At 39.1% G+C, this 12,224-nt stretch overlaps 2 protein-coding genes across 3 annotated transcripts in view; both read right to left on the bottom strand.

Annotated features, from left to right (window-relative positions):
* Positions 1-1,377: 1,377 nt before the first annotated feature.
* Positions 1,378-3,922, bottom strand: adora2ab (adenosine A2a receptor b). Its single transcript, XM_072455294.1, has 4 exons — positions 3,656-3,922; positions 3,452-3,583; positions 2,478-2,581; positions 1,378-2,400 (listed from the first exon to the last, which is right to left on the bottom strand). The coding sequence occupies exons 1-4, from the start codon at positions 3,853-3,855 to the stop codon at positions 1,490-1,492; spliced, it is 1,347 nt and encodes a 448-aa protein (XP_072311395.1). The 5' UTR covers positions 3,856-3,922; the 3' UTR covers positions 1,378-1,489.
* A 2,710-nt stretch (positions 3,923-6,632) lies between these two features.
* Positions 6,633-12,224, bottom strand: part of bcr (BCR activator of RhoGEF and GTPase) — a 107,614-nt gene continuing 102,022 nt past the window's right edge. For both annotated transcript variants that reach the window (XM_072455289.1, XM_072455290.1), the window contains exons 16-23: positions 12,013-12,144; positions 11,283-11,342; positions 11,081-11,190; positions 10,863-11,002; positions 10,648-10,782; positions 10,329-10,434; positions 9,919-10,081; positions 6,633-9,507 (exon numbers count right to left, since the gene is read on the bottom strand). In XM_072455289.1, coding sequence (XP_072311390.1) covers positions 9,418-9,507; positions 9,919-10,081; positions 10,329-10,434; positions 10,648-10,782; positions 10,863-11,002; positions 11,081-11,190; positions 11,283-11,342; positions 12,013-12,144 — 936 coding nt within the window. In that variant the 3' untranslated portion in view covers positions 6,633-9,417. The remainder of the gene's footprint in view (positions 9,508-9,918; positions 10,082-10,328; positions 10,435-10,647; positions 10,783-10,862; positions 11,003-11,080; positions 11,191-11,282; positions 11,343-12,012; positions 12,145-12,224) is intronic.

Genomic DNA, 12,224 nt, shown 5'->3' with positions numbered 1-12,224 from the left:
AAACCAAATTGATAATTTTTGACCACTCTTTTAAAATTGTAATGTAGCTGTCGCTCATTTGGGCAGGTTTCTTTCCCTTGACTTGTTTTAAGGCTTCACCATAGGTCACTTTATGGCTCTTCCTAATCTCATTGATTCTCCCCTCGAGGCCTCTCCTGGGACAGCGAGCAGCATCTCCCATGCGGTCACCATGACAATAGATGAATGTTACGTCATTTTTATTCCCATTCCTGCACTCCACTTTTGGGAAATTAAGTGTTCGCATGCACAAATGCCATGGGTTATTATAGGAAAAAATAAGATGACTCACAATACTCATGGAAATAGTATTAATGGTTGCCTGTACAGGTACCACAGTTTGAGAAACATTGATAAAGGGCAAGGCTAATTGACTGGAGCAGCCAAGAATCGACAGAAGCAGTAACACAATAAAGAGCACTAACCTGTTCCTGGTATCTGAACACAATACACATATTTTACATATAGTCCACATATTTGTATTACTTGTGATAGTTATATTTTATGATCAGGCTATTGCCTGTGCCAAAACTACTGCTTCAGACTCTCAGGTGCCACTAAGACGATAAGATCTGTTTATTTGCAAAATGTTTATAGTAATGACATCAACAGCAGTGCTTTTTAGTGCTTATAAAAAAGGACAATTTTAACCATTTATGAAAATTGTGAACATAATATGCAAAATTTTAAATAAACAAAGACTATGAGCTCACAAAAGACCTGTGCTTACTCTATTGGCAAAGACCAGATGGACAGAGCAGCTCGGTAATGAGACCGTTTAAAGTGCAAAGGCCTTTTAATGAGGAAACGCTAAGTATAATGGCATAATAAAAGACATCATGAAATGAAGGTTCATTTGATTTCCATTGCATTTGGGTCATTGACTGGCGTCAGGTTCTCTGTAAACACTGTTGGCTGAGTTGTCAGTGTCAAATCCTATACTTAGATTACACAGCATGGGATGTTTTAGCAGCCAATATAGCTTATAATGTATACATCTCAATACATCTTGTCATAGACAAGAAGAGATAGTTAAACTGTTGTTTTGTTTTGGCTGATGGTCACTGGTCAGTCATGGATCTGATGATGTTCACACACTGTATTGCACCAGGCCCCATGCGTTGCTTAGCAGTTATTAAATCAATGATCAAACTATGCCATTCAGCGCTTCCTCTGAGAAATGCTGTCTCAGATCCACACAAAATACAGCTTTTCATTATGTAGCTTTTTGGTTCAGACAAAAATATGATTTTAAATGATTAAAGAGTCCAATCAAATGTTGTTGACCACTTAACAATATCAGTCAGAGCCAGCAAAACAACCAAAGGTTTGAAAAACTGAAAAAAAGTCTCTTGGACAAGTAAACTATGGAAATCTCCTAGTTTACCGGAATTGCACAGTCTCTGAATGTTTATAAGAGGCAGATGACATTTTTTGATGGTGAAATTAGAGGTATATTTAAAACATTTTTCTATGAAACTTCTGGAAGTTCTGTTGAATGTTTTGAACCAGTCTGTCTTTGCATGACCGCTTGAACGTTGACAAAGGTAATGTTGTGGCCATTGTCCATAACATCCAGAAGATCTTGATGATTCTCCTCATAAGGTCCTTCTACGTAGCACCGCTGGTGGACCTGCGATACATGTGTGCTCACTTTGTGTCCGTTCAGCACATTACAATTTGACATTGTGTCTAGTGTTGTCCAGTTGTTTGAGCCTTTTTGATCAGCTTTTGGAGGTGCGTTTTCAGAACTTGGGTCCACAGCGTAACTATTCACCACTGTGCTGCACGTTGATCCCTCTTTACTTGTGTGAGATGTTGAAGATTTTCTACAACCACCGCCAGAGTTATTGCCATTCCTAACATCTGTCTGCTGTCTGTCTCTGCACCCGAGTATATGCTGAGACAGAATCCTCTTAAATGTATGTCTGAACTCTCTAATGCGGTATGCATAGATGAAAGGATTGACAACAGAGTTTGCATGTGACAGAATAATTGCCACGTTCATCACCCAGACGTGCGGACGTTCACAACCGGGACACAGGTGGTTGATGCAGTTGATGACATGAACTGGAAGCCAGCAGAAGGCAAACAGACCGACAATGATGGCGAGGGACTTAGCGGCATGAACTTCCTTCTGCAGAGTGGACTTCGAGGAGGCAATCGGGACGTTTCCGCTGGGCGCAGCTTTGGGTCCAATAAGTCTCAGCTGGCGTCGAGCTGCCATGAATATGTTGGCGTAGATGACCAGCATGGCCAGTAGGGGCAGCAGCACACATCCGAAGAAGTTGAAATACACCATGTAATGTAAGGTGACCACACCCTCAAACAGGCACTCCGTCATGCCGCGAGGGCAGATGTTGCTGTGGGTAATGCTTCCCCCTGCGGAATAATAATTACTTTGAAGAAATAAGTGGTGAAGATAAAAGGGAAATTTGGACGCAATAAAGTCAAATAACCTGTGTTCCAGCCCAGTATCGGAGTTAGACCAATTGTCACAGAGAGGATCCAGCACAAAGCAACAATAGCTTTAGCTCTCTGTCCCGTGACCACGCTGCTGTATCTGAAACATAATGTGAGGAAACAAGAAATATCAGCTTGAATAAGTCTTTACTTATCCATCTATATATCCTTACATATGCATTACTTTATTAGATGATAGGAATACATATTTCTTGTCAATCAAGCGGTAAGAGCTCAAAGCAGGGCTCTGATTGGCCGCCCTCAGGTGGTCCAGCCCAGCTTCACTTCTAAAGTCTAAAAATGGATGCATCTGAATAGCAACAATGTGCCAAAGGGTTTGTGAGCGCTAGGGATGAGTTGGATATATTTAAATACATCGTTCCTCCTTTTGCGGTGTGAAAATCATGTACTGCAATTCCAGGAGGAGGACTGAAACTTATTCTGGTCTTTTTGAGCAATGAAATGTGGTATTTATTTATGAGGAAACGTTGCATCAATGAAATTTCCCCATGTGGGACAATAAAGGAATATCTTATCTTATCTTATCTTAATATAATCATTGTATTTATAATCACATACTGTATTTTAAGATAAGATAAGCCTTTATTTGTCCCACAATGGGGAAATTCTAGTGTTGCAACACAAAGTAGGTAAAGAAGTGAATAATAACAGAATAACAGATAACTTATCAAAAAAACTTCTCTTATAGAAAAGCTCTTAGAAAAAAACTCTTAACCCAACCCAAAAACCTCTTATACGATATAATAATAATAACAATAGTGACACTCTTATTTACATCTCTTATATGGACAGAGAATAACAGTATTGCACATGATTATGAAGATGAATGACACATGTTCAGGGCTAACTGGGTTTGTTGTAAAGTTTGACAGCAGCAGGAAGGAAAGACCTGCGAAACTTCAGGTCTTTCCTTCCTGCTGCTGTCAGACTCTACTTGTCTTTCTCTCACCTGAGTGGATTCTTGATGGCGATGTATCGGTCGATAGCGATGGCCAGCAGACTGAAGATAGAGCTCTGTGTGAGCACCAGGACGAAGCACGCGATGAAGAGACAGCCATGGAAGTGCGCACAGAATCCTGTACTACGGTTAACAAGACACGACACAGTGAATATAGCTATTTACGTATCTTATCGGACATAGAGGAGTTTGTACCTTATTGCAATGGCGAAGGGGATGGCGAGCAAACCCACGGCAATGTCCGCCACAGCCAGGGACACCACAAACAGGTTGGTGACGCTCTGCAGGTTGGAGTTGAGGCGCACGGCCCAACAAACCAGCACATTACCGAACACTGCCAAACACGCCATGACCACCTCCAGGCCAATGTAAACCAGCTGGTCATTCTTTATCATGGTGACCCTTTCTTCTTGGCCTCTCCTCGTTCATCCCTCGCAGTCAGCCACGCGAAGGGCGTCTACAACGAACGGCAGCTTTTCCAACCGCATGGTCTGATGAGAACGAGCGTGAGCGTGAGATTGTCGGAGGAGGTTAGCAAAGATAGGAAGTCCCCACCACGACGTAGTGTTTGCCGTACCTTTTATTCTCACAGTTTATCAGCCATCTGCGTTCATCAACCGCCGCCTTTGTTCTTATTTGCTCTTGCGGTAAATCGTAGCACAGTTGGCGTCACCCTATTGAGACATTTGGTAGTGGATGGGGATGCCAAGTCGAAGCAGTAGTCTGTGAAGGAAAAACGGGTACAATCTCAGTGTCACTGCCAGTACAAATAGTCTGCACTTGATCACGCAGGTCAAAAAGCCATCTGTCTTTGTGAGAGAAGAGGACGGATTGTTTCCTGAACTCGGCCAAAGAAAAGAGTTTAACAATGCACTTTTTATTTGAGGAAAGTTTCCCGAAAATACCATTCAATCTGGACATTGGCACAGCTAACTTTTACATTCAGCTTTGGACCAAAATAGAACACCGTCAATACATGTGTTTGACTCTAAAGCGGTTCAAATGAAAGGTACAGGTGTTCTTGGGTAAAATGACTCAGCGCTGCCAAGGTTGTACATTACAGGGCATTTGACAAGATAAGATTGGAAAGGATTGAGTGCACTTCAATAACTAAACTTTTGTTGGATTAAACCAGTGAGGATTTTAGCGCCCTCACAAGTTGCAGTGATGAATTTGTACAGTCTTTAAATCAGATAGACAGTTAAACACCAGTATGAGAACACAACTGCAGTAATGGTGTGCTAATGTCCCCATGAACCAACCCACATATTTTCCAGGCAGTGGTCAAGCTTTTAGTCATTGACGACTTTCCCTCGCTTATAGTTCCCTCTCGATTTAACTGCAAGTCAATTTGACCCTTTTTCCTCTGTGGTAAATAGTAATGTGATTTAAAGTGTGTGAACAGTAAAGAGGAAGAAAACCATAAAAGCGCTCAAGCATGGCACATAATAGTAAAGGTGTACAGTTAAAAAGCATCTTTACAAGCATTTACAAAGAACATTTTCAATCATTTTCCTACTGAACTGGTCATTCGTTTACTTTAATCCTATTGCGACAGTTTAATCCAGATTTGCAAACAATGAATCTTAGTCGAGGATAATTTGAGGCAAAGTCCAACATTTCTGGCATTGTTTTTGAATGCACAACAATCAGATGTTGTATCCACGATGGTCGATGGCAAGAAGACAAACATGGATATCGATTTACTCTATACATTCATTACACTGTTGCATCCTCCACCTGATACACTTGATTGCTTTGGCCTCTCTTCATTGGTTTACAGTAAACTACAATGTGTCTGTGCCAGATGAGCTATTACGAGCCAAGGGCGGATGTGATAAGAGAAAATGTGCATCCTGTCATGTGGGATCTGTCTTTGCCTTGTGCCACTCAATGTTCTCCACTTATTCTATTGGACCAATTTCAGTATCAGTAACATTATCATAGCATCTCATTTTTTAATTTTTTTTATTTCCATTTGTGTATACATCTGAACCAAAAAATATGACAACAACAACAGCAGCATCAGCAAGAACAAAAACAACATTTAAATTACAGTAAATAACGCAAACAACACTTACCACACACGTAATGTCCGAGGTCAAAACATGTTTGGTAAAGCAAAGTGTCTCGTTCTGATAATCCGGTGTCAGAGGTTGTAGTGGCTGTGTTCACTCTCTCACGTTTGGGACAGGAATATAGTGCACGGGAGAGTGAGTAGAAGGGCCCCTCCCCTGATAGTGGGCCCCTGCCCCCGTGAATGTGCGCGCACGTGAAAGGACGCGCACACCGCATTAGTGACGGGGGGAATATCTCTGGATTTACAGTAAGAATTCAAACAAATCTTACCATGGTTTCCAAATGCTTCACTTGATGTAGGCAAGAGGTCTGCGTGTGCATACGTTCTGTTTATTCAGGGAACTTTTTTGTTTGCCTATTATCAAGGGAGAAGTTGGGCATTTCTGCATCTATGACGCCAAACCAGAAGAGATTGTGGTCTGTAATAAGATAAGATAAGATATTCCTTTATTGTCCTCACATGGGGAAATTTCATTGTTGCAGCGCAGGTAGATACAGAGGAAAATGACAGATAACTTATAGGAAGTTTAAAAAACACTGGTCATTATCATCTTTGTATGCAAATGTGACTTTATTTGACTTTAGTATTGAGTAAATTCATTTGAGTTTTCGTGGTAACACAAGCTTAAATCAAACCCATAGTCTCACATATTTAGGAGCCTATAATGTATACATATCATTGACATTTTTGATTTGCTCTTTTCATTTTGTAAAAAGTGTAAAATGTAAATTTGGCCCATATGTACTTTCTCACAAATGGAATCTGCCTCTAAGTCATTGTATTATCATTGACAAAAGTGGGAATAAAGTGTGTTTACTTAACTAATTCAATAAAAAAAAAAAAAAAAACACGGTCATATCAAATTGCCCCCCCTATAATTTGTACCACCAGCCGCCCCTGGTACAGACACATACATACAGTGTAATTTAAGATCCCCAAATGTGGATCCCTCATAGTAAAAACAGAAGATGGCGCTGTTGTTCCACACATTTCAACGTTCTCCAGCACAGTAAACTTGTCTTGAATGAATTGTACGTGTAAGTTTCCTTTTATAAACCAGTCCTCTTTCACAAAGTCCAAAGAGACAATAGATGTAGATACAGAAGATTTTTTATTTAACATTTTGTGTACAAACAAAGGCTGCAACTGCCTTCCAATGCCTTTTCTTTTTACAGTTTTAGCAGAAAGTTGAATATTGTAACCAAAGTCAGAGGGACATAAAAACTGTGGGTTGTTGTCCTTAAAGTTTATAAAGCCCAGAAAGAGAACTATGCTATGAACTGTGTTATGCATTTTTGTTTCTTACTAAAACGTTAATGTTTCCGCCAAGTACTGAAGGATTGTGAATATCGTGGATTCTTATGGAAGGTACATGCAGTTACACAAACGATCAACAGACCAAAACAAGGCAATTTGACTGTCTCTCCTCTACCAGCAATGGCTACTGACTTTACAGATTTTTATTTTGACTAAACGTTTGGCAGTTCCATCTATTATCAACAATCAGTGGATGCCATAAATAGAATGGATACCAAATTATGCACTTTTTTATATTATACATACTATACAAATCTATGGAAAATAAGAGAATGTTTTGAATAGACTCTGCCCATACTGAATCAAACAATCACAGTGGCCAGTCCATTGTACAATGAGCGGGGCTGGAGTTTTACACATTAGTCATTAATTTGGGACAGTAGTAACAATATTATTATGATAAAATGACCAAAAACATAACATCCCTAACATTAATTTAGCTTTTAGATGATCATATTAACAAAATAAATAGATAGATACAGAAGATTTTCTTTGACCAAGCAGCAAAAATAAATACAAATAAAACAGAAAACAATGAATATTAAGAAACAGTTAGCAAAGCGTTACAGTCAGATGAATGTGGACAATGAGCTAAGACAATGCTAAGTTTCCAGGTCCTGTCTTAGCCAATAGAAGATGAAGAGCATGTGGCTCCAAAGGCAACAAGAGACTAGTAACTTGGTTGTAATAGTCAATAATCCCACTGACCTTTTATGTGTCACAGGCGCAAAGCAAAAGTGTAGAGGCACAAGAGGACACAGTAGTGTAGGCAATAGGGTTTGTAACAAAGGTACTTTAGAATAACATTAGCGACGCTACAAGTGTAAAAGACAGTGGTTTTTTAGGACTTTGGCCTCTGATAATTGGATGCACAGGTCACACTGACACAAAATAATACCTTTTAGCCTTACCTTTGATAGATGCAAATAAGAAAATCTTTAAAATCCTGGATATGTCTGTAAATCTTTTGTTAATGCGACGGACTAAGCCCTTATATTGACTAGCATATGAGATGACGCCAAGACACTTTTATACTGTGCTTTTTAATCTAAAATGCTTAAGAAATGGACAGCTCTTGCGAATGTAAAATTTAAGACTTAAGTGATAAATCAAACCTGTGACAACAAAATATCTAAAACATGCCTGCATGTTACATACTACAAAGAAAGAGAAAATCATTTTAGCCATAAAATTGGGCACCTTCAGGAGAGAGAGAAACCTTAAAAAAGACAGAAAAGACATAAAATAATCTTCCTTCATTCACGCATTGATTTGCTCCACAATGGTCAGACATACTCAGCGCTCAGGTCACTTGAATTGTAAAACATTAGTTTGAACATCACAGAGTGCCACCACTCACATAGAACTAAAACAATAATGAATACAGTATACTGTGTGTGCTGTATGACATTGCATAATGTCTAAACTACGTAGTTCTCTGGACATGAAACACATCCATTTGCTACACAGCTTGTGCCTTTTCCACAGTAGCATACACTATGCAACAGTGCATGTTACCATCAACCATCAACATTAATAGGCTGAAGCATTTGAGCAATGTCTAAAATTGAAAGGCTAAATCCTGCTTTTTACTGCAAGATCTGAAATCAAGGCTAAAATCTACCACTTGAATCCAACCCAAAAATATGCAAATAATAATTTTCCCCAGGCCCCCAAATAAGTTACATTAATAACAATGATTATATTGTTAAACAAAAGTAGAGAATACAACTTTAACTTTATGTACATACTGTATCTGTAAATACATCTTCTTCTGTTACTACCTACAAAGTAACTCATTTTGGCAAGATGTCCTATGTTACAGAAAAAGGACTTATTGTTTGCACACAAACGTTCCTATGTTAGAAAATATATTGCTTCCTGGTTATTTAAGCTGCAGACTATTGTAGGACATAAACACAACACAAAGACAAACGCTTTCCTTTAAGTGTGACATCTGTGAGGAATCCCAGTGCAGTGTGCAGCAGGTTTTACCTTGTTCTCTGCTTTTTCTCCAAACAACTCTGTTTACGTTGTAAACGCTTGAGTGGACAGGTGTGGTGCTCCTGTGGCTTTCTTGAACAAGAAAAGGCCCATAATGTGGCAAGTCCTGTGCAAGACTCAAAAGTCCAAAGAGGAATTGCAGAAATTACGTATAACAAACTTTACTTCTGTATATTGTGACATGACATGGAATTTGTGATAAATTGCTAACATTAATTCATCACTAATGATTGTCCAAAAGTAAAAAAGATGAACAGTTTAATGGCCATGAGAACAGAGTTTTGTTTTGGTGTGGTCCCATGCAAAGTGTTGCTTAAAGACCATTCAAGGTTTATGCAAAGATGAAGGTGAAGATAACGACGTATCCACTTCTTTGAGGATAGAAGGTGTGTTGCACAGTAACAAGAAATACAAACATGAAGGATCATACACTATGACCCTCTGCTCCAGTGGCCCTTCCGGATTTTTCCAGGGGCCATACAGAGTCCCGAGTCAATTGAAAACATCCTACAGTCAGCTCACTTTGAGCCAGTGTCTTTATACGGTGTTCTGGGTTTTATACTTCTGTTGAGAAAAGGATGCTCTGCCGTTTACTGTCCGGAGTGGGGATGGTTTCCAGCTGCAGAAAGTACAACAGCACCTGGACCTGAAAAATCAGAGAAATAATTATTGTATGTGTTTTGTTACACTGGACTCTTTTTTTGTTTTTGTTCCTGAACGGCAAAATGATATAACCAGAGGTCAATTCTTTCCTTATAGTAAAAGGTCTAAATGTGGTTTCAAAGTGTGTGATTTTAGTTATAATGGCAATAGTTGAGGTAGAAGTAGCTGCATTATTATTATTATTATTTATTTTTTATTTTTTACTTTTCAATCCTTTTGTATAGGACTTTATATGTTCTTGGAACTTCTACAATCATCTCCTCCATCTATTCCTTTTGAGTACAAATGCTCTTTTAATTCCATTCTGTGTAAACATGTTTTAGATATAATTTGCTCAAATAAATGAATGAATATTACAGTGTGTTTTAAACATACGGTAAGCACAGTGTCTGACCTGTGACATGACTTCCTGGGACCAGCTGTCGCCCATGCTGATTGGCTGTGTGGGGTTGGCAGGGATCTTGCTATCCTTCTCAGAAGGTCTCAGTAAGGTCGGCCCGAACACTGTGGCCAGATTGTGGAGGGACATCTTGTTGATGCTCTCCTTCTCTGCCACCCTAAAACAACACAGGCGTGGCATAAGAAGCATTACAGCTGCGGAGTGTATTTGATCATTACAATATTTACATCAAATGTCACATCAATACCCAGGTACACAGTATAATGGCACTTATTATATTATTTATTATTATGTTGCCCTGAATGTTCTACTTTTCCTATTGCACTGTTGTAATCTTTACACATGTGGCAGTCATTTTTGTTGTAAAAAAACAAAAAACAAAGTCAACATTTAGTTTTCCTTACCTTTTGAGGTGATCCAATAAGAAAAGGAACGTGACTAGGTTGGGCTCTGGCAGTGACAGCAGCAGATTCAGCATACAGCTTTCTTTGGCAACACTGTCTGTGAGCGCTGCAATGAAGAGAGAATATATTATATTGTATATATATATATATATATATATATATATATATATATATATATATATATATATATATATTCAGCCCAGACTTAATCCCTTTCATTGTTGTTTTAAGACAAAGTTTACAACTATAGTCTCTCAGTTAATTTGCCTCATCGATTAGACTGTTTTACATGTCAATAATGTAAATGAAAGTGGCTCACTGATGCCGCCTGCAAAGTTGGGGTAGAGTTCATCAGTAAATAGCGGTTCTGGCAGCTCCCTGAAGTACAGCTTCAACGTCCCAGCGATGGCATTCACGTCCATTTCACTCATCATCACCGACACATCTTTGTTATCTATTTAATTTAACAGTGCTTTAATTAGTGCTGAATGGAAGTATTAATGCACATTTATCTGCTGAAATAACTTAACTTACTGGTATCGAATGCAGTTTTCAGAGCTTGGATGTCAGTGGCCACTCCTGATACTCTGTAGATGCCGACTTCCTCCATTCCTCTCCTCTCGATCTCCTCAACACACTGCCGGATGATGTAGGGCACTTTGGAGCGCTCTCGTCTGTGTAAGGGTCACAAAATATTGAAGACAATTGCACTGCACATTTCAAGTAAACCTGAATATATATTAATCTCTCACCTGGTCACTGTCGAGAGCTTGACCCCGAACACGCCCATGGGTTTCCGTGAGGGCATCCTCTTCAGACTGAACTCTCGACTGGTGAACTTCATGGACAGTTTGACCTCAATCTAAAACAACAGGACAGAGGTTACAGACACATTTACATTAGGGCAAGACTCAAATCTGTCTTTTTATTCAACGCAATAAAAAGAAAACTCACTCCATTCATAGGAATCACTGTCCTCTGCCAGTCTTTACCTTGCAAAATCTGAGGGTCAAGCTAAGGAGAAACATAAAACAAAGTATTATTTTGCTATTGTCCTGTACATTATTCAGTTCTAATATTATTTTGATTTTGTATTGTTTGTTTTGCTTGTAGTATGAAATGGTTTTATTCTGAAAACAATGAAATCCAACCAATAAGCACAATTAGGCTAAACTGAGCAAAAACATCAACTTCAATTGGGAATTAGACTGACATGTCAAAACTGGAAAGTTTGTTTACAATGACATCATCTACAGTGATTTATTGAAGAGTTACTGATTAAGCCACTAGGGGCAGTATGTGACTGGCATTCACAGTTAACTGTTTAGTGACACATGAGGTTACAAAAGAGGCGTACAGTTATTATTGCTTTTCATCGTTTTTAACTCCATAAAACGCAGAGATTGCAACGTGCATGAATATCCATTTTCAAGCATAAATGCTTGATAACATGCACTGCCGTCCTCAGAATTAATGGAGGATTTATTTAAAATACACATTTTCTTCCAGTTGCCTCTCAATTTGCTATTCATTCTGACTAAAGACAATACATGTAATGATGCACCAGCAGCCTCATGTCTAATGCCCCTTTCGGGTTCTGGGGCAGCACATAACTGCCATGAGTTTTATTCAGTTTTATTCAGTTTAGATGTGTGTGGATGAAAAAGGTGACGTCATGTCATACCGGGAGCTGTCCTTTCCCCATGATGCGGTCTGTGCTCTCTCCATCCTCTTTGTTCTGCTTAGTCTTGTTGTAGCACTTCTCATAGCAGAGCAGCCTCAGGGTCTGAGAGCCCTCCAAGTCAATCTCAAACTCCTGGGAAGAACATATTCATAGTGATTATAATTAGTGCTGCTTGATTAAAGCTGAAGGGAATCATAAAACAGCTGCAGACA

This window comes from Eucyclogobius newberryi, unplaced genomic scaffold, assembly GCF_026437365.1.
Source record: "Eucyclogobius newberryi isolate DKJ021-1_F unplaced genomic scaffold, fEucNew1.0.hap1 SCAF_2, whole genome shotgun sequence".
NCBI lineage: Eukaryota > Metazoa > Chordata > Actinopteri > Gobiiformes > Gobiidae > Eucyclogobius > Eucyclogobius newberryi.
This window is presented reverse-complemented; position numbering and strand designations above follow the sequence as displayed.

Excerpts from the sequence above, each read along its gene's own strand:
- adora2ab (XM_072455294.1), bottom strand. The coding sequence starts at position 3,855 with ATGATAAAGAATGACCAGCTGGTTTACATTGGCCTGGAGGTGGTCATG. Across the intron at positions 3,584-3,655 it reads CCCTTCGCCATTGCAATAAG|TACAGGATTCTGTGCGCACT; the intron begins GTACAAACTCCT and ends TGTTAACCGTAG. Across the intron at positions 2,401-2,477 it reads GATACTGGGCTGGAACACAG|GGGGAAGCATTACCCACAGC; the intron begins GTTATTTGACTT and ends ATTATTCCGCAG.